Here is a 27,042-nt window from a genome sequence, read left to right on the forward strand (position 1 = left end):
GTAATATTTTACTGTTAGCATTCTTACTAATACTAATTTTTTTCAATACTATATATATAGTAAAACCAGTAATACTAGTAATATTTGTAAACATAGTAACACCAGTAGTATCAGTAATACCACTTTGCCTTAGTAAAACGAGTTATCTTAGTAATACCCAGAAATTATCCGTGCACTAATTAATCAACTTTTTAGTCCGATTTTGTTCGGACTCAAAATCCATGTTATATAATTCATATTAATGAAATTACACCGAAGAAATCATCAAAACGGGCTCAAAACGTACATAAAATATACCCTAAAACCAATAAATACAGTTTACAAAATCCTTTTAAATCTCTTAAAATTTGCATTCAACCTTTCTTTTGTTACACTAGCCGATATATACACTTATTTTTATAAGTATTTCAACAAAAATTTCATCAAAAACGGACATAAATTAAACCCGAAATTCATATACATAGTTTTCAAATTCATTTTTTCTCTTTCAAATTTTCATCAATTCTTACTTTTTTAGGTTACCCATGGTTTACACAAACATTTAAAAGATATTTCACACAAAATTTCATGAAAAACGGACAAGAATTACCTGATGTTAAAGCTTCAAAATCGCCATGGGGAAGAAGAGCTCTTCATGCGGACAGAGGAGAGGGAACATGAAGACATGTGGACCAAGGTAAATTTGATTGGTTAAGGTTGTTTGTGGACTCCATTTGGTTGTTGTGTTTGGTTGAGTGTATTTAATTGAAAAATTAAATGAATTAATGAGGTGGAGAAGAAATATATTAAAGAAAGAAAGGCTAGTATAGGGAATTCAAAGACAAAGGGGTAATGGGAAAAGAGAAGGGACAAGAAGAATGAATTTTTTTCCATAAGGGCATTTGGAGTTAGTCTCCAATTCAAAGACAAAGGGGTAATGGGAAAAGAGAAGGGACAAGAAGAATGAATTTTTTTCCATAAGGGCATTTGGAGTTAGTCTCCAATTCAAAGACAAAGGGGTAATGGGAAAAGAGAAGGGACAAGAAGAATGAATTTTTTTCCATAAGGGCATTTGGAGTTAGTCTCCAATTCAAAGCAGTATAAAAAATTCAAAGACAAAAGGATAATGGAAAAAGAGAAGGAACAAAAAAAATGAATTTTTTTTCATAGGGGCATTTAGAGTTAAAGTCCTAATCATACCCAACATAAATTTAGAAATTGATACAAAAATCCTTTAGGATAATAAATCACTCTGTTCTTTCCTTTTTGATTCCCCTAAGCTTATCGTTGCTGGAAAACTGAGAATTTTGGAGGATATGAAAAATTCAATTTGGAAAACTGGCTATAAAAGCTCAACTTGTATGATTTCTCGTTCATCGACTTCTGGAGTCTTATATAGAGAATAATATATATATATATACACAACTATATGCATATAATACATATCGGAGGCAACAAAATCTAAATATAGATCTTAGCATTTAATGCTAGTCGCTTTCGTCAGATTCTATCAGATATCATATATTTTTTTCTGAGAGTTTGCATATGTTGGAAATATGGTATACGTAAAAAAAGAAACTGATAACGAAGGGCTTATGCATCATTTTCTCCAGCAACATGTATATATCGACTAATTATGTAAAGTATCACACGTTTTTGCAATTGTCAGATGTTTCATGTATATTTATCTAAATGACTCTTTCATAAAACCCAAATACATATCATGCATTGCCAACATCAACCCAAAACCGAAAATACAAGAATGGAAATGTGCCTTATCCACAACCACAAACTAAACAAATAACATGGCAAAGGCTGAGATTAGTCATGGAGGAGGCATTGAAGGATGAGTTTTTAGGAGCATTATTCTTTCATGCATTTTTGTTTATGTTATCATATAGATTGAGTTGTCAATTGGCATGTAATTCCTTCTAAGTGAATGAAACATAAAATAAACACGGGAAATCCCAATACCGCCAAACTTTTGTAACAAGCCGAAATTCTTTAGTCTAAAACAAAACATCAAATATTAAGTTTTCTTACATCTTCGTTACCATACTAATACATCTATGTACATTTAGAAAAAATAAAAATATTCATTAACTTCATCTCTATTTAGGCGTCGGAATAATTTATAGAGCCGACTGACCGGAGAAAAACAAGCTTATAGGTCACATGCGATTTAGCAAGAAACAAGCAACAAATTTAAGCAACCAGAAGAAGAGGTTATGGGAAAAAAGGCCGGGTATGACATGTATTAAACTTTTAAATTGTATATTCTTCCAACTAAACGTCTATGGTTGTTCCTCATTAACAAAAAAAAGTTTGATTTCACCGTTCTATTTGATATTTAGCATATAACAAACATAAAATTTTAAGGTAAACTTATAAAGCTTATAGATCAACATATAAAGTTTGAATTTTCTCTTTTATTTATCTTTTTTTTTGTCAGCATTTTATTTATCATATTAATATATATAATAGAATAAGTTTATGTTTTAGGGTACTATATTCTATATTAGCCCATTTTTATTTTTTTTGTTCCCTAAACAGCATACTAGGATAAAAATCCCAAACTAGCCTTCATTAATGGGTAAAAAATACAATTTATTATAATTTATAATTTTACTCAATTTTAATTAAATATATATAAATAAATATTAAAAACCCAAAAATATTAAATCGTATATATATATTATTAAAAAAAATCAAATTAAAAAGATATTTTCAAAAAAAAACTTCAGTTTTTCGAATTCATGAATGCCATCATAAATGTGTGAATAGACTTTATGAATGTAATTTGTATGTATATTTATAAATATCTTCTTAAATATGTATGACATCTTTTGAAATATTAGAAAATATTTTCTAAACTATATATTTACAAACTTTGGTATTCATTTATACATCATTTATAAATGATTTTCTAAATTCTATGAAGATATTATTCATATTTAAAATTTCTTTGTATATTTTAGAAATATGTTATATGTTTAGTAATGTTAACCTAAATATGTATATAAATCAAATTCAAAAAGATATCATACACATTCAGAAAGATATTCATAAACTTTAGGGAGATATATATATATAATTCAAATTCAGTAAGGTATTCATAAATATATATATATTCATGAATGTTCTTTTCAATATACATTTAAAATACATTTTTTAAAACATTTTAATGAAAGTTTTCTTAAATTTTATGAAGATATTATATACATTTATCAATATTTACCAATATTTTAGAAAGATATTATACATATTCAATTATGTTTTCATAAATATGCATATAACTCAAATTTAAGAAGACATCATATATATTCATGAAAGTGCTCATAATTTGTTAAAAATGAAAATTTGTTTCCAAAAATAATTTATAATTTTTTAAATGGAGTATATAGAAAAGAAATATAATTATCATTTATCTTTTTAATAAAGGTTAAATTGGTCAATTTAAAATTTATGTGCTAGTTTTGATGATGAAAACGTGACTATTTTTACAACTTCTCTTATTTTATGTTGAATATAATAAGTTTAAGTTTTATATAGAACAATATTTTCTCCATCTACTAGCACATATCAAGTTTTATAAAAATAAGCACTCCAACCAACCATCTAGACAAGGCCGTCCAGAGTTTGTTGGGCCTAGAAGCAAAAAGAATTTTTTTGTCTCTTTAATATAATTTTTGGTAAAATTGGTATAGAAAAAAAAATTCAAACCTATTAACAAATTAAACAAACGACTAGTGCAAAGCCAAATGAACCAGTTTATCTTTTTTCAAACTGGTCCCTAAAATATATTTAAATATATCGGTCCTGAAGCACATGGTTGATGAGCTTGTACTCGGGCACGACTCTGGGTCTAGATCTATATTTGAAAATTTTAGTTTTTAACCACAAAAAAGTTAGGAAAAATTGGAAAAATGAGATACTTTCAACTTGAGTTTATCACTCTAATATCTTTTCTAAATTTTTTGTCCTTTTAGAACTTTAATTTCTGTAAATACAATTATACCCTTAAATTAAATGCTAAAATATATAATATTCTAACTTATTTTCTTAATACAATTTATAAAGTAAAAAAAAAGGAGATTCATCGGTTCGCTAAACACAATCCATCGATTCATTCTAAACTCCTAAATTTTAGATAAACACAATCCACTATCCTTAGAAAATTGAGATAAACACAATCCATCTCTTTGCTAAAACAAAATGCAACGGTTCGATTTCAAAGAGATTCAGGAGAAGATCTCCAACAGCTTTCGTCCATGGCCACGATCCTTTCAATTCTGGGTTCGAGCTACCAGTATCTACACTGGTTACAAGGTCCCAACTGTGTATCGATTTGAGCTCCGTCGTTGCAGCCACCGTCGCTTCACCGTGCTTTTGGTCGCCATCAACTTCTCTCACCGGAACCACCACTGCCATGTCATCTCCGCCGCTGCACGGGCTCGTCTTCTCCGTTCAAGCAGTCACAGCCCGAGAGCATTGAATCGAGCAGGCCACACCTTCACGCATTGCTCGATTGGTTCTCTCGGATGTTCAGTTCGTCGTTTGGACCAAGCCAGATGGATCGAGCATTTGTCTTCCACATCAAATGTTCCAAACCACGAAACAGACATGGCTAAATTTTAATATATTGCACACTTGGCCCCTGAGATTAGTTCCTTTCTTATTTTTTCCGCAAAAAATTTATTTTTGAAAATTAGTCCTCGATTTCTCCCCAAAACTCTTGGTTCAGGGAAATATCTTTAATGTTCGCCCCAGTACTTTTAAATTTACGGAAATATGTTTATGATTTCGCCTTAAACTTTAAACGTTCAATTTTGACTCTATTATATGAAAATATAATATATACAAAACTCAGAAATTAATCGTGGAGCAATCCAGGATTAGTTTTAATTTTTTTATTATACTTTCTAGTATATAAGCTAGTATACGTATCAAAGTAGCGTGAATCATATGTGGTATAGTGGTTTGTGTGTATAATTTTCTCTTGAATAACTCGGGTTTGAGTGGAGGAAAGAACAATTTTGATGATTTTTTGACTTAGGAAAGAATATACTCTGCGAGATTTAGATTAGATTTCGTGTAGAATTAGGAAATTACATCTTTAACCGAATATGGAAGTTTCCATATTTTTCGGATTTGCCTAGAATATGTATATTACCTTACGCATAATACAATAGAGTAGGTGGGAAACATATTATTCCTTTAGGCGTCACATAAGGTAAAAGGAAGAACATGTTATGACTCATAATCTAGATAAGGTATATTATTGAGTTGTGGCTATATATCGTTATCAAGCTGTAGGGATACTGAAGACATATTTCTTGATTATAACGTTTCGAAATATAGCTTGGTTAGAATATATAAGAAATGCTAGTTTACGTTGTCTATCCAAGATATATCTATGTATAATACTTAGTATCTGATTTCTAGACTAAGTAGATGACAAAAATGAGTATTCTAACTGTAGCTAGAAGATAAAATAAAATATGATTCCACTTTTAAAAAAAAAACTTTTAAACATATATATTGTCGTACTTATGTTTCCAATAGTTTTCATATTTTTTAACATTTTTAAAATTCAGTTTACTATTTTAACCGTAAAAGTTGTCCATAATTACCCAAAATATCAGAAGTCCTATTGTGACAAATAAAAATTCAAAGTGTCCCATTTTTTTAATTTTTCCAAAAATTTACAACCACATAAAAAAATGATTTTAAAACAAAGTTGAGATCCAACCATTGCCATCGCTAAGGAAGCCCACCTTTACATCAGAAATACGTATTTCCCGCAATGGAAAGTTCAGAGAAAGTACTCAGGAAGTTCCGATGCAAATAACCCATGTACAAATCAATAATAGTTCAGATAGTCATTAAAAAGAAAAATAATAGGGAAATTTTTTTTTAGGCCAAAAAAATGATAACTATGTCTCATTAGGCTAATTTCTATCTTGTACCATTTTTGCGTCTAATGTTCTTTAGTATTTTCAAAAATAAATCAAATAAATAGTTTTACAAACTAATAAAAATTAGAAAATAGTAACTACTGATAAAATACTCATATGAATTTAGTGGTATTTTTTAGTTCTAAAAATGTTTAAATCATAATTTCAAATTATGTTCTACATAAAGTAGAATTGACATTCTACTAAGTAAAAATGGAAATCCACTTTTTCATTGAATCTACTATATTTAGAATACATGATATACGTAAATAATAGTACTCTAAAAATATTTAGAATACACATTCCACGCTTAACCATTGCTCTAAAATTTGTAGAAATCGGAATCTACAGATTACCATAAATATAAACCCTGTACAAATCGAAATCTATTCATTACTATAAATCTAAAAATTTGTAGAAAACGAGTTCTACGTATTTAATGTAAATCTAAAAAATATAGAAATCGAAGTCTGCACATTACTATAAATCTAAGAACATGTGGAAACCGAGTTCAACGGATTTACTTTATTCTACGGATAAGAATAATTAGTTCCGAAAAATATGGAAAGAAAATATTTGGGAATATTTAGTTTCCCTATATGAAAAAATGTATTTTTCAGAAGAAAAAAAATTGTGGGACAGAAATTGTAGATTTAGGTTTTTTTTTTATTTGAGGATTTTTAATATTTTCTTTTATTTTAATTAATTTAATTATTTATTATATTTTAATATTTACAATTGCTTTGTTAATTGTAATTTCAAATTTATAATTGAATTTGAGGACATTATTGTCATTTTGAAAATAATTGAATATAAAGAGGGAATAACCGAGTCATTGCTTGGGGGGGGGGGGTTTAGGATAGACGTATCCTTATATCCAAGCAGATCTTTAATTCTGTATCTTCTTCTTCTTCTTCATCGCTGATTTCAATCAAAAGCCGTCTCTTGTCTGCAAATAACTCGACAATGGATTACGACTACAGGAATAAGTTTGGGGCCTCCTACGCTCGGCCTATGTACGGACCTCCCTCTATATCTCCTTCTCCACCATCTACCCACCCTATGTACGGATACCCCAATATCGGCCAACAAAGCGGTCACGGCCACCAATTTTTCCCTCCGCCGGAGAGAAATCAATCGTTTCAACACAACTCTTCTCCGTCCCCTTTTTCTTCTTCATGTAAGATCTCGAATTTAGTTAATTTTGATTTCGAGTTTGGTTTTGTGGCGATTTGATATCTGGTGATTTCTTGTTGAGTAGCTGGATTAGGGATCAAGGTGACTCTGAAGCCTGAGTATCGTATTACTCCTCCGGTGAGAATTTAGATTATGATATTTAAAGTCTCAATCTTTAACTATGGGGGGGGGGGATTGAAGTAGTGTTAGTGAGACATTCTCATCTCAGTTTGTAATGTTTTCAGCCTCAGTTGTTGCCTCGAGCTGGAGATATTCCTCGTAGCGGTTTTCAGTTCGATTTCTGTCTGGAGAGGGCAGTCCTTGCGGAGGCTGAGAAAGACAACCCTGACTGGAGCAAGTTTGGCTCCGACATTCCTCCACCGTCTAACTTTCCACAACCACCACCAGTACCTTCAATGGTAAGTGTGTGAATCATCCATCATTTTGAACGTAATTACCACCATTACAGATTTTTCCTTTTTTTTTTTTTTTTCTTCTAGTTAAATGGGAATTGGGTCAAGATTAGATTGTGCATTACAGAGTGATCCTTAGTTTTTGTTTATCATCACTAATAAGGGATTCCAATGCAGGGTGTGGATCCTCTAGTGATGAAGTATACTGCGTCTGGGCTTAACCGAGAAGCTGTCAACATTGCGGTTGCAAACTATGGTGATAATCCCACAAAGGTGCGTTTCTTCTTCAATCTATACCCATTCTAAAGTAATGGTATCAAATATTTTGAATCACCACCAGTTTCAGTTACTTCCTTTTCACCAAAGGGGAGAATTAAAAAATATGCATTTCAGGTTCAGGAATTTGCAAATGGGTTCGCAGCGATGCGGGAGATGGGGTTTCCAACAAACGCTGTTGCAGAAGCTCTCTTCATGTTTGACAACGACACTGACAAAGCTTTGTCACATTTGCTCCATGGTTCTTCTTGAACTTGCTTTACAGTATTTTCTTCTATTTTTTACATAAAGTAAACATCAGGATTTGACTAACATAAAGATTGAAAAAGTACACATTTTTTTTTACTGTGTAAATGGATGATTTGTTTTGGGCAAGTGAAAATGTATAATTTTCACTGCTCCCATTTTAAAGGAACTGATGATTAGATATGTGTTTTGATATAAGTGAAGTTGCCCCATCAAAAACCTAGACTTTGCATAATGCAATAGTGACATGACACAAACCCCACAAAGGGTATAAGATTGTTATTAAATGGTGAGGTTTAAGGTACATATAGAAGAAATGTTGTAATTAGCCTCTTTTCAGATCAAATTTACGTTGTTTGCGCTTCTATAAGCGGCAAAGCCTCACACTCGTCTCTGTAAAGTTTGGCCATACTACACTCCTGCGCATATAGCTTCTGAAACGTATGGAAGAAATGAGATATGTGTCACAAACAATATGTATCCAATATTTTCACATTGGAAGCTAATAGCAGACAAAAGTAAATGTTCAGTAGAAGATGGTAAATCATATTACCTGAGGACCAAGCGGAACAGCAAAACTTTCCTTCATCTACATGTTTCACATCAAGTCCCACGAACCATGAGCCCGTGCTGACGTCATCATGAGCATACGAATGAAGTATGTCTCTGTCCCCATCCCATCATCATCGTACAAAACAGAAAACACAAACTCGTTTCACTTTTTGTGAATCTATAAAAAAGGTTATGCGCGGCTGGGTTCAGTTCAGAGTCGGAAACTGACCTATTGATAGATACAAATCTAGCCAATGCATGTGTTATAACGTACATCTCCCCATAAGCATGCCGGAAGTATCTGTCAATTACATAAACATGTCATTCTTTGCCACATAGAAGAAATAAATCTGACTGTTAAACTTACGCTTTCTTGTCACCGAACTTCCACCATTCTGGTTCATACCATTTTTGGTTCCTGCCAGAAAAAAAAAACAAATTTTAAGTAAAGACACATACAATTCCTAAGATCTTTTTTGCTCCTAGAGGTGTTGGGTTTCTAAGCTCAAACTCACGGTTCTGAGAAAACTTCGCCTGATTTCATGCAACCGATGTAAGCTCGTGGGTTCTCCAGATGTGCTGCAAGTGTGCTTCCGAGAGCATCTGCATTGGATCAGTTACATGCACAGGCATTGTAAAGTCAGCAAATGTTTACAGAAGAAGGGATAAATTACTTTTAAAGAAGCAAGAAAAAAAATGTGTAAGAACATCAAACACTGTATTTGACAGCCTAAATATAGTGCAAGTGTGAGCTTCTCAAGTTATCCCTATTTAATCACCATACCAAGAGATTTAGCGTCTATTTCGACACTGTTAGATATGTATACATACTCATTATCCAATTACATTTATATTTACATTTTATAATCAAACGTTTCAGCTGTTAAAACACTCTTTCTGGTACTAACTTACCAATATTGACGTAGATATTGTCAATGGACTTTGCATAAAACTGTGCATCCCACCTCTCTGCAGCGTAGGCAAAGAACAGCTTTACTTTCTTAGAAGCTTCCTCGGGTGCCTCAACTACATCATCCTGAAAGACATTTAATGGGCAAGCTTCTCAGAATAATACAGGTGAGCTAACAAATGAATGGTCGAGGTAATAATCTTGAAAGAGTAGGAAGCCACATACAAGAATAATGAAGTCATCGGTTTGACTGTTTTCAGCGTCAATGCTCTTGTCCATACTGTCCCCTTTATTCACGCTACATAGCACAATAGTAATAATGTTTCAGAACAAGAGTCCAGAACCGTGTCATAATCACTACAGGGACAAATAAATCAGAGAGTGTTAAACCGAATTCAAACCTTCTTCCAATAACAAATCGTGCAATCACACCCTTTTCAGTTTCAATCTTTTTTAATGATGCACCTGGAACAAAAGAGGAAGAAGAAGAAGATACGAACTGAAGGCAAACATTCCACGGAATCTCACTAGACCATTACAAAAAGAGAAACTAGTACCTGTCCCCATCCAAGCTTGCCGGACAGCGTATCTTTTCTTCTTGTTACCCAAACTTGTCATGATACCGATAACCACTAGCGGCCTCTTCTTAGTCTCGGTACCATCAGTATGTTTTGGATGTTTGGAAACAAAGCCTTCTTGCCTGGCAGCACTTAATTGGATCTCAAGAGCTGCTAATGTCTTCTCCTGTTCCCTAGAAAGAAAACTCTACCTTCTATAAAGTCCATGAAGGAGCACATATCTTTTAGAAAGCAGGATACATTACCTGCAAGCTATGATCTTTAAAGTATCATCCACTGATATAGCAGATTTACCCTGAAAGAGCGCATACGCATAAAAGAACATTAGACCATAGGAAGACGAAACGAAATAATCTCTTGACATGACTTTGTATCACTAACGGAAATGAAGTTTGGATATCAAGAAAAATGTCAAATCAAGTTCAGTCCTTTTGAGACATTCTAGAAGACCGAGTAGAGAGTACTACAAACCTGTTCGGTTACTCTGTCGAGCTCCTTGATAAGATGAACCCTAGTTTGTGATTCTTGCCATAACCTATCTCAAAAACAAACAGAGAGACACAGTTTATAATTCGAATCATAGGAAAGGATGAAACGGGGATAAATTAGAAGAAGAACTAACCGGCCTGCGACATAGAAGGAAGCGAATGTAGCGAACATGGAGATCAAAAGGGATGATACTCTCGAGCTTGTTAATCTCATACTCGACCCTTTCCTCGCCATTTTTCACACTGATTACGAGCGAAACCAGATCAAGATTCAGATCAATGCGACGCAAAATGCCTTCTCCTTCAATCGAATTTCACTAATCAAAAAACTCGATTAGGAATATGTGGGGATTGATCTGGTCTCCCGGTGAGAAGAGAAACGGCGAGATCACTCCTCTCCGCCTCTGACTTTGGATCAAAAGAAAACAGATTTATGATTTTGATCAGATCAGTGCTTCGCCACTGATTTTACTTTTTTTTTTTTTTTTTTTACTATTATCACCCAAACCTAACCTCTATATTCTTCTCTGATTATAGGGGGGATCTATACAAATTCAATTATTTTATTTTCCTGCTGCTAATGCATGACTCAGCATTTAATTATCCGGTTTCTTGTGTGCAAGATTTAACTCTTTTTTTTTGGTTCAAAAGAGTTTCATTCTAAGTTTCTAATGCAACTTTACATTTTAAATCTATTTTTACCATTTTAAATAATCAATAGATTTTTAGTTAAATCATTTTCATTTAATAAATCTTACTTAAATAAAATACATATTAGTATATTTTATAAAAAAAATTAATCTGCGTGAAATATATTATTAATCTTTGCAAAATGAAAGAATTATTATTTATTAACCGGATAGTAATAACATTGTTCTAAAACGCGGCGCAGAGGGTCGATTATTCGGTGAGTAAACGTGATGCGGCACCCGTCCGTGGCGATTTGCTATCAATCGGATAGTTAAGCGGTATAATACAAAAAATCTTTGTTTTTTTTTTGCGATTTTGAGGTTCAAAATCGATTACTATTGGCAAATCTTTAGTCTTGATGTGTAAACAACAACTAAAACGCACAAAAATAAAGAATTGATGAAGAAAATCCAAGGCGGCCGCAAAAAAAATGTTGCAGAATTGTCAAAACTCTAATATGAAGATGAAGAGGTAATTACGAAATAGCCACTCATTAAAGAATATTAAAAAAAAGAAGCAAAACTGACCAATGTGCTGGTTAACAATCAATGACGATACCACCAAACCACTCGTAATCTTTACATATGTTTACATAAATTCGTCTTTGTACATACATTTATTTTAAAAATAAAATCAAGCTTTAAAATTAGTCCCCGATTAAAGTCCGATTTTTTCGTTAGGCGCTACGCCCAACTCGAGCGCACGCGTAACGCGTAACGAGTTCTCAGAACAAAGGCAATAAGTAGTGGTTGTACAAATAAGCAGTAAGAGTAAGACACAGCGGTAAATAACAAGGGTTTGAAACTTTGAGTAGAAGACATTATTTGGTTGTTCCTTTGCATCTTAAGTGTGGGCTGCAACATTTGCTTCTCCACGAATATGAGCAGGGCCGAGGCAAAGAGAGACTAGTGGGGTAACCCCAGAAAAAAATGGGGAAATTTTTTTGGTAATGTATTTTTAAAAAAGATTATTATAATATTTAGTCTAAAATTAGCATTTGATTCCACTAGTTTATGTTTAAATTTTTATATGCTCCCATTAATTTGTTAAAAACAAAAATATTTCTAGTTCCGCCATGAACTGAATATGAATAGAAGTTACTTTATTCTTCTTCAGCGACTACTAAATTATATCATTGCTTTTTACCAAACGAAAAAAAAGTTATATCATTGCAGATGGAAAACGACCATTTCATACCCAACATGTTAAATTCATACCCGACTTATATAGCAGTGCCAAAATATGCCTAAATTTATATGGGTGTGCTAAAACATATCGGACTTTATAATTTTTTTGCGAAATCATACACCAGTGGCTACATCATCCACTTTTGTTCGCGTGGATGCTACGTCAGCTAAATTTGCTGACGAGGATGTTATGTGTACAATTTTTTTTTTGAAAAATCTAAATAGTGTTTTTATAAAAGTAAATTTATAGAAAATATAAAATTTTATAAAATTTTATTATTTAGTAAAATTAACAAAAATTAATTAATTAATTAAATTTTAATCTTATATAAGAGATAGATCCTATCACAAACCGTCCTTATAAAAATTATATATGTGTTGTAATGATTCAAATTCATTGCTATTGTTGCAGTCTTGTTACTCTTTATTAATCATGGGTATGTTATCATAATTTTTTTTAAATGTAAACACAACCATGATTAATCAAGAGTAACACGACTCCAACACTGGTATTTAATTTGAATAATTATAACAAATATAAAACTCTTATAAGGACGGTTTGTGATAGGATCAAAATATTTACGAATATCTCTCTTATACAAGATTAAAATTTAATTAATTAATTATTTTTTGTTAATTTTACTAAATAATAAAAAATTATAAAATTTTACATTTTCTATAAATTTATTTTTATAAAAACACTATTTAGTTTTTTCAAAAAAAAAATGTGCACATGGCATCCTCGTTAACGAAATTAGCTGACATGGCATCCTTGTCAGCAAAATTAGCTGACATGGCATCCTTGTCAGCCAAAATTAGCTGATGTGGCGACTGGTGTATGATTTCTCAAAAAAATTATAAATCGGGTATGTTTTGGCAAGACTATATAAGTCCATGTACGTTTTGGCACGGCCATATAAGTCGGGTATGAATTGAAAATATCGCGATATCATGGCTATGGGTACGAAATGGCCGTTTTTCCCATTGCAGATATTTATACTTCGAAGTTGTGGTCAATCCGGTTAAGTTGATTGACCAGGACAGCACAATCCGGTTACTAAGCAGAAGACCATGTGTTAGTTGAAAAAATCAGCTATAAACTAACCGAAGACGACGACGTTTCGGATGCGCTCGTCAAACTCTTACCAGAAGAAGATGAAATAGATAACTCTCTCCGATACGTTTTCTTCCCTTTCGAATTTGCGTTTCTTCATCCGTTCCGTGTGCTTGACAACTTCATTTCTCTCAAAGTTTCAGTCTTTCCTTCATTTCTTACAAACCCATCTCAAAATATCATTCATTTGATTTTCGATCGGATTATGTTAATCAATTGCTGATACCAATTCCTGATCATCCCCACCGTTGATTCTCCTCTGAAACCGCCATGGCCGCAGCTTTGAGGTCAAACACCTCGAGAGAAACCGCTTCTCTCACACTCTCCCACTTTCGATACTTCTTCTTCAACCGTCTCCACACCGCGAGTCCTCACTGCAATCACCGTAACAAGATCGCGTCTGTCAAGCCTATGGGAACGAGCTTCTTGGATAATCGAGGAGAGAGACGGAGCTCGAGCGTGGGTTATGCTACGAACTGTGGTGTAAAGTCTGCTACTTTGAGCTCGCAAGGAGACCCACCGGATCTGTGGCAGCCTCCGAGGGATGGACTTTCCGTTAGGGCTGATGGGTCCAGCGGCGTTCATCTCGGTCGTGGTGGTGGTGGCGGTGGAAGCAGTCCCGGTGCTGGGAACGGAACAGGGTCCAATTCCAAGGAAGATTCTTGGGGTGGATCCAATCTTGGCTCTAGCTTTCCCACACCAAAGGAGATTTGTAAAGGTTTGGACAAGTTCGTTATTGGTCAGGAGAGAGCCAAAAAGGTGAAATTATGAGACTTTTGATGATCTTGTTAGTACTCAATAACATCTGTTTTGCTGATGATTCGCTTCTATATTGGTTTTGTTTGTCATTACACTTGTGTGATGCTCTAGGATTTGAATGGTGCTAACCTCAACTGCGTATTCAGTGATCAGTTTCTACTTGGATTGTAATTATAACGTTACATTATTTTCAGAAACAAAAAAAAACAAGAACACTAAATATTAATAGCTGTTATCTGATGCTGGATTTAGGTGGTCAGTTGAAAACTTGAATTATGTATGGTTCTATTTTGTTTGGGAAAGATTTTCTAGTTTTCAACGTGTTCTTGTGTCATCTCGTTGATGCAGGTGCTTTCAGTGGCAGTTTATAACCACTACAAGAGGATATATTATGAATCATTACAGAAGCGGTTAGTTCACCTCTCTTATGCTGACCAAAATGCAATGGTTTGATACATTTCATTCTTCTCTAGAAAACAATTTTCCTTAATAGTTCAGCTTATTGCCTAAGCATCTGAAAATAAATAAACATATCTTGTGATTTGGTAAATCATGTCAGTATGTATTTCCTTTACCTGGGAATATCGTCGTAGTTTTCGCATGCACCTTAATTTGTATTTGATTGTGATTCCACGTATCTGTAAGAGAATCGTTGGTTATGATGCTTAAACTTGTTGGGAAGCTAGGTCCACGGGAGAAACCGATAGCACTGCAGCGAAACCAGCTGATGATGATTTGGTAGAACTGGAGAAGAGTAACATTCTCCTTATGGGACCAACTGGGTCAGGTAAATATTCTGACCCTAATCTGCAAAAAGAAAACACAAGCCTGATACACTGATGTTCACCTCACCTGTTTTGGTGTTTTTCTTCAAACACAGGGAAGACGCTACTTGCGAAAACTTTGGCACGGTTTGTGAATGTTCCTTTTGTCATTGCGGATGCAACCACACTGACTCAGGCAACTCTCGCCTTTCTTTTAGTCCTTTTCTTGATGACCAATCTGTGAAATGCGTCTTTTGTGATGACATAATTTGTCAGGCTGGTTATGTGGGAGAGGACGTCGAATCTATATTATACAAACTTCTCACAGTAAGCTTCTAAAATCCAAACATTTCTATTTATCATACTGCTACATGTAGTTCTAATGCGTGGTATTGGATATCTCTCTTCAGGTTGCAGATTATAATGTTGCAGCTGCACAGCAGGGGATTGTTTACATCGATGAAGTTGACAAGATAACAAAGAAGGTTAGAGCTAAAACTTTGTCCTTGTGCTAGTTTGGCAAACTTGAATATTATCTTCCGTGCTTCTTCAAAAAAGTTTGTTTACCTTGGACTTTTTTGGTTGCCAGGCGGAGAGCCTTAACATAAGCAGAGATGTATCAGGAGAGGGTGTTCAACAAGCATTGCTAAAAATGCTGGAAGGAACAGTAAGTTTACTATTTGCCTTGAGAGCTTTGCTAACTAAGATCTCAATAATTATTTTTGTGGCTTATACCCAGTTTCTAACTATCTCTCTTTTTGGATATATAGATCGTTAATGTACCTGAGAAGGGCGCTAGGAAGCACCCTAGAGGCGACAATATCCAGGTTTTGTTGTGCTCCACTCTACTCTTTATGTTTTGGCATGCACATTGCTAATAACATAAGTTATTCATATGGATGGAGAATAAGGTCATAAAGAAATTTAAATGATTATGGAAATCTAATAGCTTCCACATTCCAGTTTAATGTTATTAACTAGAGTTGATTAAGGTGGCTCGTCTGTTACATTTATTTCTTACTCACCTCTTGTCAACTGTGTCTGCAGATAGACACAAAAGATATACTCTTCATATGTGGTGGTGCTTTTGTAGACATCGAGAAGACGATTTCAGAGAGGTATGACTAGTGATCAAATCCCCAAAATCCCCTTTTTCTTCTAATCAAATAACATTTGGAAGTCAACTGAATGTTTCCTTTTTTTCTTATTCCAGGCGCCATGATTCTTCAATTGGATTTGGTGCTCCTGTACGTGCTAACATGAGGGCGGGTGGTGTTACAAATGCCGCTGTTGCATCAAACCTGATGGAAACTGTACGTTTTATCATCTCTTCACCCAACAAATGATAGTTTGGTCTTTGGCTCATGTTTAGGGTGGTGTTGGTGTTGGCAGGTGGAAAGCAGTGACCTGATTGCTTATGGTTTAATACCTGAATTTGTTGGAAGATTTCCTGTTCTCGTCAGCTTATCTGCTCTGACTGAGAACCAACTCATGGAGGTAATATTATCTCAACATAAATATGGTTTTGACACTTGATGTGAGTCTCGGCATTACTAAAAATCATTTGATTTGCAGGTCCTTACCGAGCCCAAGAACGCTCTTGGAAAGCAATACAAAAAGATGTACCAAATGAATAGTGTAACTACTCCTCTCTCTCCTCTCTCCTCTCTCTACTCAAAATCTTGTCTCTCTTGAGACAAATCTCTATATCTACTCTTTCTTCAGGTAAAGCTGCATTTTACGGAAACAGCGCTGCGGCTAATAGCTAGAAAAGCAATAACGAAAAACACAGGTGCTCGTGGCTTAAGAGCTCTTTTAGAAAGCATCCTCATGGATTCTATGTACGAGGTAAGTGTTACCTCCTATATTTGCTTACAACCCATGTCATTAGATTCACCTTCAGAGTCTTAAACCATGTTCATATTCTCAGATACCGGACGAGGGTACAGGGAAGGATATGATAGAGGCGGTTGTGGTGGATGAAGAAGCAGTTGAAGGAGAAGGGCGTAGAGGCTCTGGAGCTAAGATTCTCCGTGGTAAAGGATCTTTGTCTCTGTATCTCTCTGAAACCACCAAATCCAAGGATTCTCCTCGGGTACTTTGCATACCAATCCCGGTTTTACTTTAAATAAATAACAATATACACGGTTGGTTTGACAACCCGAGTCTTTTGTGCTAAATTGTTGCAGACGACCAAGGAGGGATCAGAAGGAGAAATTGAGGTGGAGGCAGAGATTCCCTCCGTTGTCGCCAGTATGTAAATGTATCATCAATAACATACTGGTGAATGTATCTCTGTATGCTTAATCTTATCGTTCTAATAATGTACATAAATGAAAGAAATAAACAAAGTTGTATCAGTAAGTTTAAAAAAAGAACAAAAGGATTGCACAGTTTGCACATTGATCAATGATGATGTAACGTTTATGCAATAACCTATCATTACTCTTTATTATCTTGCATTCAAAACTGAGAAACCTCCTTTGATTAAAAAACCGGATTTATCATTCATGCTTGTACTCTAAAAGCAAATGTTTCATTCTGAGCAAAGAGTTAGAAAGAATATTCAAATCATAATCTTATTTATTTCATTCAAGAAGATGCTCTGTCATATAATAATAAAATACACTTAAAAAGAAACATAAATCTTGACTTTGTTGTATATATATTATCTTCCGTATATTAGTTACATACAAGTCCGAGACAGCCTTACTGTGACAACCCAGAGAAGAAGGCCACGCCCGTGGATGGCAACCACGATGAACCCCCAATGAACTGACCCACCGTAAACTTACTTGCCTCGACCGTTGAAGTAATAACGTGATAACCGGGCCACTTGACTCGTTGACCCGTACTCGACCCCGGCCCTCGGTTCATATACTCACCGTAGTACAAAGAGTCCAACGCAAACGGACCGTTCCATTCCAACCATCCTCTCGGGTTAATGTGGTCGCCCATATCCGACATCATGTACACAACTCTAGAGTATAACTTCCACGGACGACCGAGATACGTCGGATAACTACCTTTCGAGGCTTCGAGATCAGCAGTTGCTAGAAGCTTACAAGCGTGGATCGAGATCCCCGTGTTTTGGTTCGGGTCTTTCCGGTTCTGAGCCGTGATGGTGATTTTCTGCTGAGGCATTGGTTTACGTGCGTAGATGTTACAGCTCTGTAAGATCACAGCTGCGTTTCCGAATATGAAATCGACCGTTCCGTAAATCTCGCATTCGCGGAAAAACTGTCGGTTGGAATGTACGTAGAGCGCGTCTTGGTATCCGATAATGCTGCAACGGTAAACCACCGCGTGGTCTCCGCCGACACGAAGTGCCACGGCCTGGTGCTTCGCCGGTCCAGCGTAGTTCTCGAAGGTTATGTCTCTCACTATAAATCCAGCTCCCGTCGCGGCTAACATCAATCAAATTTAAAAAAAATAATATAAAAATTATAAATCATAACCGAAAAAAAAGACATAAAAGGTAATTTTGTGTATTACCGAAAGTGGCCGTGTGAAAAGTAGTGAGGTCATCGACGATGCTTTTTCCACCGGTTATGACAGTTCTACCCTTGCCGTCTCCGATGAACATTAAGTTCGTTTTTTTCCTCCCAACCTTGAGAATTTCTTCTTCGTACTTTCCTGCTTTGACGTAGATGACGAATCGACGGCTACTATGCTCCGGCGCTTTCTTGATCGCCTCCGCTATTGTCTTAAACGTTCCGTTACCATCTTTAGACACCGTGATATCCGCCTGAATCTTCGTCGCCGGAGTACCGAGAAGCTCTCTGTCTCCTCTCTTCAACCAATTCGGAAACTCCTCTGTTTCTTCTTCCCCAAGCAACTTCCTATGGTTCACCACCGGAACTCCGCTCAAATCGTTGACGTTGCCGGAGAATATCGCTAGGCAGTTACTCACCATCTCCGACAAGTCCTTCACCGCTCCGATCACTTGATCCTTCACACCTCCTCCGCCGTCTCCGGCTTCGTCGAATCCCTCCGTGCACGTGTCGTGGTTAGTCATCGCAGAGCTAAGCCACGTCATTACATCGGAGTGAGATTCATCTGAGGACGAGGCGGCGACGATGGAGGAGAGAGCGCGAGATAGCGCGTCGACTGAGTCGTCGAGCAGCTCGAGACACGAGTCGTAAGCTGATCGTACACGTGGCGGCATCTGAGTGTAGGAGATCGTGGACGATGAGTAAAGCGCTTTGCTGAAACTCTGAAGCGTCGCGTTGAAAGAGATGTGGATGAGCTGTTTCTCGTCGGCGGTTAAAGCTCCCGGAAAGTCGAGAAGCGTGTCGATGCAGAGGTTCGGGTATTGGGCTTTGCTACAGGTTTGGGAGATTTCTCGGGTAGGTTCACGGTTTAGTTTCGGCGCATGTTGATCTGAACCTACCGCTCGGATGCCGGCAAAGATCCCTAAGCAGACCACTGCGACAACTAGTACTGCTAGCGTGAAGAGAATCAGCTTCGTCTTCTTAGTTCTCTTCTGTAGCTCCGGGAGTGACGTGGCAGGGTCTTTCTGGTTCGTGTTTGTTGCCGAACCTGATGGTCCAAGCCTATCGTAACCCATACTGCAATTTGTGTGTGTGTGGGTTTAGATTGAAAGTTAAGAGTTCTGTTAACGGAACAAAGATGATGTGGAAGTGGCTCTATAAATATTATTATAGATATAACTATTGAAGCATTAAAATGATATGCGTTATTATTATAAACTTATAAAATTATATAAACACACACATATAATTTGGGTGTCTTTATTGAAATGTATGCCTGATAGCTGTAATATTTGTCGATGTCTCTAACAGTAAGTATATATAGTGAAAAAGAAGTATATATAGTCATGTGTATTAGTAATAGATGTTTACATTTATTTGTACGAGTGTTACTTGAGGGTAATGCTCTATAAATCATTTCGTGTCAACGACCCATTATAGCGATTACCTTATAAGAGGATAGTAGAAGTCAGATTACGATGACAGTTGGTGTTTCTGAAATGTTATTTTTATGTCACTACAGCGATAAAAGTTAGAATCTTATGTGAGTAACCCAATCCAAACCCACTCAAAGACAGTCTCAGGCCTACCTAGAAAGCCCAATCAAAAGAAACATGCGGAGACAAAGAACATGCTTTATGTATCTGCAATTACAAACATTAGAGACGACAAGAGGACAATTGAGCTCAATAACAGATTTAATACCCTACAGTCTGTCAAAGATGACTAGACTACTTTACAGCTACAAAAGGGATTAGATCTAGATTGTTCTCTTAGCTCTATATAAACCTATTGTATAGCTCATTGTAAACTTATCCAAAATAGAAGTAAAGTTATGGTATCAGAGCCATTGATACCTTAACAGGTGAAATCAATGGCAGATCCTCCGCGCACATATCCGTTCCCAAGCAATGTCCACATCCTAAGCTGCGTTACGTTGAAGCTCACATATAGCAATTACTTGCTTTGGAAGACACAGTTTGAGTCTCTCCTCTCCAGTCAGAAACTCCTTGGTTTCGTCAATGGTGCGACTGTCCCTCCACCAACCACTCACTCTGTCAACACAGACAACACTCCCGGTAAAGAACCAAACCCTAAATACGATGATTGGGTTTGCTCTGACCAGCTCGTTAGGTCATGGTTGTTTGGTACTTTGTCTGAGGAAGTCCTCGGCTCTGTTCATACCCTGTCCACTTCACGCGAAGTGTGGCTCTCCCTTGCTGAAAACTTCAACAAAAGCTCCTTGTCCAGAGAGTTCTCCTTGCGTCGGAGTCTTCAGCTTATCAGCAAGAAGGACAAGAGTCTATCAGTGTACTGTCGTGAGTTCAAGAAAATCTATGACTCTCTCAATGCTATAGGGAAACCCATCGACGAGTCCATGAAGATCTTTGGGTTCCTCAATGGTCTCACTCGAGAGTACGACCCCATTGCCACAGTCATTCAAAGCTCTCTCACGAAGTTCCCTGCTCCTACATTCAATGACGTTGTGTCAGAGGTTCAAGGCTATGACGTCAAGCTACAGTCGTATGAAGAGACACCTACGGTAACTCCTCATGCCGCATTCCAGCTTCAGCAGAACAATGCTCCAAGCTACAACCAAACTCGAGGTCGTGGTCGTGGCTTCTATCAGAATTGTGGCAGAGGAGGTTACTCGAATCGTGGGAGGGGTTACTCGCAGCATCAGAGCACCTCTAACACATCAGGCACAAGGCCAACGTGTCAGATCTGCGGAGGGGTTGACCACACTGCGCTGAAATGCTACAATCGGTTCGATAACAACTATCAGGCTTCTGATGTTACTCAAGCTTTCAATGCCCTTCAGATGACTGATGAAAACGGCAGAGACTGGTACCCTGACTCAGGTGCCTCAGCACATGTCACTGCTAGCACGAACTCGCTGCAAACAATCACTCCGTATGCAGGCAATGACACCATCATGGTCGCTGACGGCACATACCTCCCAATCACTCACGTTGGCGTTGCTTCCCTTGCATTACCGTTAGGTAGCATTCCCCTCAATGAAGTCCGTGTGTGTCCTGACATAAAACAATCACTCTTATCAGTCTCTAAACTCTGTGATGACTACCCGTGTGGGGTGTTCTTTGATGCTAAACAAGTTTGTGTTATTGATCTCACCACTCAGAAGGTGGTAACAAAGGGAATCAGACGTAAAGGATTATATGTGTTGGAGAATCCGAACCTTGTTGCTCTATACTCAAACCGCCAGCGAGAAGCACCTGAAAGCGTTTGGCATCATCGGTTAGGGCACGCAAATTACAAGATTCTTCGACACCTACAACACAGCAAGGAGATAACAGTCAATAAGAGCAGATCCAACCTCATTTGTGAGCCTTGCCAGATGGGAAAAATTTCAAGACTTCAGTTTTTACCTTCTAGTTCTGTAGTGTTACAACCCTTAGAAAGAGTTCATTGTGATCTTTGGGGAGCTTCACCTGTAGTATCCAACCAGGGATTCAAGTATTATGATGTCTTTGTGGATGCTTATTCCCGCTTTTCTTGGTTCTACCCTTTGAGAAATAAATCAGAATTCTATTCAGTTTTCATTTCATTTTACAAAATGGTAGAGAATCAGCTATCAACAAAGCTCAAGTCGTTTCAAAGTGATGAGGGTGGTGAATTTGTAAACAGAAACCTTAGTGATTACCTTGCTCAGAATGGCATTAGGCACTTGATCAGCTGTCCTCACACGCCGGAGCAGAACGGTACTGCAGAGCGCAAGCATCGTCACTTAGTGGAACTTAGTCTCTCCATGATGTATCATAGTCATGTTCCTCTCAGCTACTTGGTGGAGGCCTTTAACACATCTAATGTGATCTCCAACATGCTGCCCTCTTCATCCCTGCAAAACAAGAGTCCGAATGAAGTGTTGCTGAAACAAAAGCAGACTACACTATGTTGAGAGCATTTGGTGCAGCTTGCTTTCCTTACCTAAGACCGATGGCAGCACACAAGCTTGAACCGAGATCACTTCAACGTGTGTTCATTGGGTACAGTCCACATCACAAGGGATACATATGTCTCTACCCACTCACAGGAAAAGACTATATCTCCAGACACGTCGTCTTCGATGAAGAATGCTTTCCCTTCAAAGATACGTACAAGTGTCAAGTGCCAGTCTATGACACACCGTTATTGAAAGCATGGCAAACGCCTTTCCCTACATCACCACCATGTTCTCAACCTTAAACACAGGTGACAAGATTACTGCCCACCGCAACCCGTCACTGATAAACCACCTGTAGCTCCAGCTCCAGAGACTAAACCAGAACCAGCTCCTCCGTAACTGAAGTAGCTCATGCAGCTGAAGCTGCACCTGTTCAACAACAAAATCAAGATGTTAATCAACATCCAATGACGACACGAGCAAAGGCTGGAATTCACAAACCTAGCACGCGATATGTGCTCATGGCACCTCGTCACAACATCCAAGAACCAAAAAATATTGATGAAGCCATGAAGCACCCAGGTTGGAATCAAGCAGTGATGACTGAGATCACAAATGTGCACGTCCTTCACACGTGGGATCTGGTACCTGCAACAGATGACATGAATGTATTGAGCAGTCGGTGGTTGTATAAGATTAAACTCAATCCAGATGGTACAATAGATAAACTGAAGGTCGGATTGGTAGCTAGAGGAAATGAGCAAGAGGAAGGATGGGACTACCTGGAAACGTTCAGTCCAGTTGTAAGAACAACTACAATACGTCTTGTCTTGAAGATTGCAGTAGCAAAAGGGTGGCAAATCCATCAGATGGATGTCTCCAACGCCTTTCTACACGGCGAGCTCGATGAACCTGTCTACATGACCCAACCTCAAGGCTTTGTTGATCCAGAAAAACCCACGCAAGTATGTAAACTGTCCAAAGCCCTTTATGGCTTGAAACAGGCAACGAGGGCGTGGTTCAACACATTCAGCAACTTTCTGATTGATTTTGGGTTCACATGTACCAAGTCAGATCCTTCGCTCTTCACACTTCACGCAAAAGACAAGACTGTGATACTACTGCTCTATGTTGATGACATCCTATTGACTGGCAATGATGACACTCTGGTTCAAGCTCTGCTGCGAGCCCTCCACAACAGGTTCACAAAGGAAGACCTTGGTAAACCTCGCTACTTCCTTGGTATTAAAATCGAGTCCTTACAAGACTCGCTGTTTCTTCACCAAAAGGCATATGTTGAGGACATTCTGTATCAAGCTGCCATGTCTACATGTAACCCCACGCCCACTCCTCTTCCTCAGAGAATCGACAACCCCAACACTGAACTCTTCTCAGAGCCTACATACTTCAGGAGCCTCGCTGGCAAACTTCATTACCTCACTATTACGAGACCTGAAATACAGTACGCGGTCAACTACGTCTGCCAACAGATGCACGCTCCTACCATGGGTGATTTTGGCCTTCTGAAGAGAATTCTCCGCTACATCAAAGACACTATCACTCTCGGAGTTCAGATACACAAAGACAAGGATCTAGTGCTAATGGGGTATAGCGACAGCGACTGGGCCGGCTGCAAAGAAACGAGACGGTCCACAACTGGATTCTGCATTCTCCTTGGTTCCAACCTCATCTCCTGGTCTGCTAAAAGGCAGCCAACAGTTGCGAAATCCTCAACAGGAGCCGAATACAGAGCTCTTACGGCAGCAGCTCAGGAACTGAAATGGATCTCAACACTTGTCAAAGACCTCAACATCCCTCAATTCAGCCCGACGATTCTTCACTGCGACCATCTATCTGCAGTTTATCTCAGCGCAAACCCCGCGATGCACAACAGATCGAAGCATTTCGATACTGACTTTCATTATATTCGCGAGCAAGTAGGATTGGATCTGATTGAAACTCAACACATCCCTGCCTCGCTTCAGCCGCTGGCAAGAGGACCGTTTGTTGATCTGCGAGTCAAACTCGGTGTCGCTGAGCCACCTACCCCGAGTTTGAGGGGGGGGGGGGGGCTGAATCCTAGCCCACTCAAAGACAATCTCAGGCCCACCTACGAAGCCCAATCAGAAGAAACATGTGGAGACAAAGAACATGCCTTCTGTACCTGCGATTACAAACGTTAGAGACGACAAGAGGAAAATTGAGCTCAATAACAGATTTGATACTCTACAGTCTGTCAAAGATGGCTAGACTACTTTACAGCTATAACGGGAATTAGATCTAGATTGTTCTCTTAGCTCTATCTAAACCTATTGTATAGCTCATTGTAAACTTATCCAAAATAGAAGTAAAATTGTGTTCTCGTCAAGTGTTCTTACCTTTCATATCTTATACCTTACCAATTCACTATAGTGCTTTTCTCAATAGTGGATAACATTTTTTGTTACTCTCAACGAGCTTCGGTGTCGGTGCTTCTCCGGCTCTTTCCTTATCACGTTTTTTTAACTGTATAAACCAATCGAGATTACAAAAATTGACTATACGATTACGGAAACAAACAATTTATTATTTAGAAATAATTCAGCAGCTTATAGTTTATTAGGTTTAGCGTTTTTAGCTATTGACTATTGTATTTCACATCAACGAAACAAAAAATATCATTAATAGAATTTTGCATATACAGATTTATCTCTGTTCCATTGAACATAAACAGTTGATATGATTCATAATAGATAGTATATTATAATTCTAAATAATACTTTTTGTTTTCATGTATATTGTACCTACAAAGAGACATTACGTTATTCTATTGAAACCAAGACTTGCGATTGTAACTCAACAACCAAGAACTCAAACTCTTTATTAATATCTCAAAGCTTTAGAAACAATTCTCAAAAACTAAAGCTCTCAACCCACACTTTCTATCACAAGATTATCATCCCCTTATATATCTCATATATTTCCTAAACTCATTAGAAAACATATTTTGTAGATAACTCTCAATCTTTACTAATCCTAATCTCATTAGGATAACTTCTAACTCAAGTTAACTAACTACAAGCTTAGGTCAACATACTTCCCCTTAAGCTTGTAGTTATCATTTTTCACTTCTTGAACTCCAATGAGATCTCTCATCTCCTTGAATTTGATTCTCCCAAGCGGTTTGGTTAATATGTCGGCTTTCTGTTTGTTCCCAGCAACATGTTCGACGTCTACTAGCCCATCTTCGACGCATTCTCTAATGAAATGAAACCTTCTGTGAATATGCTTGCTGCGTCCATGGAATACTGGATTTTTTGTCAGTGCAATGGCTGATTTATTATCAATAAAAATGACTGCTTTCTCAATCTCATCTTCTGTAATCTCTCTGAGAAGTTCCTGCAACCATATCGCTTGCTTAGCTGTCTCTGTGGCTGCCATGAACTCTGCTTCACAACTGGACAGTGCAACAATCTCTTGTTTTTGTGAACACCAAGTAACTGGACTGTTGTTGAGGTAGAAGATATGGCCTGTCGTACTCTTACCATCATCCTGGTCAACGTTGTAGCTACTGTCTCTGTAGCCCACAAGCTCTTTTCCTCCATCATTCTTGTAGTAGAGGCCGAGTGAGCACGTTCCCTTAAGATAGCGTAGGACTTGCTTCAACGCAGCTCCATGTGATACCCTCGGGTCATGCATATAGCGACTCAAGACACCAACACACTGCGCCAGATCAGGCCTTGTATGAATCAAATACCTCAAGCATCCGATATTCCTTCTGAACTCCCTTTCGTTGATCGTTTCTTCCTGTGGTGCTTTAGACAACTTTAACCCAGCATCCATTGGTATATGAACATGAATACACTCACCCATTCCACCTTCCTCTAGTATCTTAGTTGCATATCTTTCTTGCTTCAAGATCACTCCATCTCTGGTTTGGATTACTTCGATACCAAGATAGCAGTGAAGAAGTCCGAGATCACTCATCTCAAACTTGGCTGACATCTCCTTTTTGAACTCTTGTATATCATCTATATTTGATCCCGTGATGAGTAAATCATCGACATAAACTGCTACAAGAAGACGAGACCCCTTCGTTTTCCTTTTGAACAATGATGGCTCCTTTGAACACTTATTGAAACCGAGCTCCTTGAGAATCTGATTAAGCTTGATATTGCAAGCCCTTGGTGCTTGTTTTATACCATAGAGAGCTTTATGGAGCTTGAATACTTTACTCTCATTGCCTTTGAGCTTAAAACCTTAAGGTTGCATCACGAATACTTCTTCCTTTAGCTCGCCGTGAAGGAAGGCAGTCTTCACATCGAGGTGGTGGATTTCCCAATTATTGGACGCAGCTAGTGCCAATAGAACACACACAATCTCTAACCTTGCTACAGGCGCGAATACTTCCTCATAATCGATTCCCTCACGCTGCACATAACCCTTGGCAACAAGCCTAGCCTTGTGTTTGTTTACACTTCCATCAGCATTGCGTTTCAACTTGAACACCCACTTTAGTCCTATTGCCTTGCAACCAACCGGCATATCAATCAACGTCCATGTTCTGTTTTTCTTT

At 37.4% G+C, this 27,042-nt stretch overlaps 4 protein-coding genes across 5 annotated transcripts; 2 read left to right on the forward strand and 2 right to left on the reverse strand.

Moving 5' to 3' along the window:
• Window positions 1-6,779: 6,779 nt before the first annotated feature.
• Window positions 6,780-8,230, forward strand: LOC106312953. The gene is made up of 5 exons (XM_013750660.1): window positions 6,780-7,116; window positions 7,198-7,250; window positions 7,358-7,531; window positions 7,703-7,798; window positions 7,919-8,230. The coding sequence occupies exons 1-5, from the start codon at window positions 6,903-6,905 to the stop codon at window positions 8,051-8,053; spliced, it is 672 nt and encodes a 223-aa protein (XP_013606114.1). The 5' UTR covers window positions 6,780-6,902; the 3' UTR covers window positions 8,054-8,230.
• Window positions 8,231-8,290: 60 nt separating this feature from the next.
• LOC106312952 (probable beta-1,3-galactosyltransferase 11) lies at window positions 8,291-11,086 on the reverse strand. Of its 2 annotated transcripts, none has more exons than XM_013750659.1 (12): window positions 10,710-11,086; window positions 10,559-10,622; window positions 10,333-10,382; window positions 10,067-10,260; window positions 9,911-9,974; window positions 9,735-9,807; window positions 9,512-9,635; window positions 9,115-9,202; window positions 8,967-9,017; window positions 8,829-8,900; window positions 8,601-8,713; window positions 8,291-8,478 (listed from the first exon to the last, which is right to left on the reverse strand). In XM_013750659.1, exons 1-12 carry the CDS (start codon window positions 10,808-10,810, stop codon window positions 8,459-8,461), a joined length of 1,014 nt encoding a protein of 337 aa, XP_013606113.1. In that variant the 5' UTR covers window positions 10,811-11,086; the 3' UTR covers window positions 8,291-8,458. The 2 variants fall into 2 exon arrangements, with proteins under 2 accessions (XP_013606113.1, XP_013606112.1); XM_013750658.1 differs by having other exon boundaries at window positions 8,291-8,481.
• Window positions 11,087-13,568: 2,482 nt separating this feature from the next.
• Window positions 13,569-17,499, forward strand: LOC106318012 (ATP-dependent Clp protease ATP-binding subunit ClpX-like). The gene is made up of 15 exons (XM_013755838.1): window positions 13,569-14,325; window positions 14,674-14,735; window positions 15,012-15,112; window positions 15,206-15,285; window positions 15,366-15,416; window positions 15,500-15,574; window positions 15,679-15,756; window positions 15,860-15,916; window positions 16,137-16,207; window positions 16,303-16,402; window positions 16,482-16,586; window positions 16,665-16,727; window positions 16,815-16,937; window positions 17,020-17,184; window positions 17,279-17,499. The coding sequence occupies exons 1-15, from the start codon at window positions 13,837-13,839 to the stop codon at window positions 17,348-17,350; spliced, it is 1,692 nt and encodes a 563-aa protein (XP_013611292.1). The 5' UTR covers window positions 13,569-13,836; the 3' UTR covers window positions 17,351-17,499.
• A 155-nt stretch (window positions 17,500-17,654) lies between these two features.
• Window positions 17,655-19,765, reverse strand: LOC106318010 (probable pectinesterase/pectinesterase inhibitor 61). The gene is made up of 2 exons (XM_013755837.1): window positions 18,585-19,765; window positions 17,655-18,496 (listed from the first exon to the last, which is right to left on the reverse strand). Exons 1-2 carry the CDS (start codon window positions 19,657-19,659, stop codon window positions 17,799-17,801), a joined length of 1,773 nt encoding a protein of 590 aa, XP_013611291.1. The 5' UTR covers window positions 19,660-19,765; the 3' UTR covers window positions 17,655-17,798.
• Between the last annotated feature and the right edge of the window lie 7,277 nt (window positions 19,766-27,042).

This window comes from Brassica oleracea, chromosome C9, assembly GCF_000695525.1.
Source record: "Brassica oleracea var. oleracea cultivar TO1000 chromosome C9, BOL, whole genome shotgun sequence".
NCBI classification, from domain to species: domain Eukaryota; kingdom Viridiplantae; phylum Streptophyta; class Magnoliopsida; order Brassicales; family Brassicaceae; genus Brassica; species Brassica oleracea.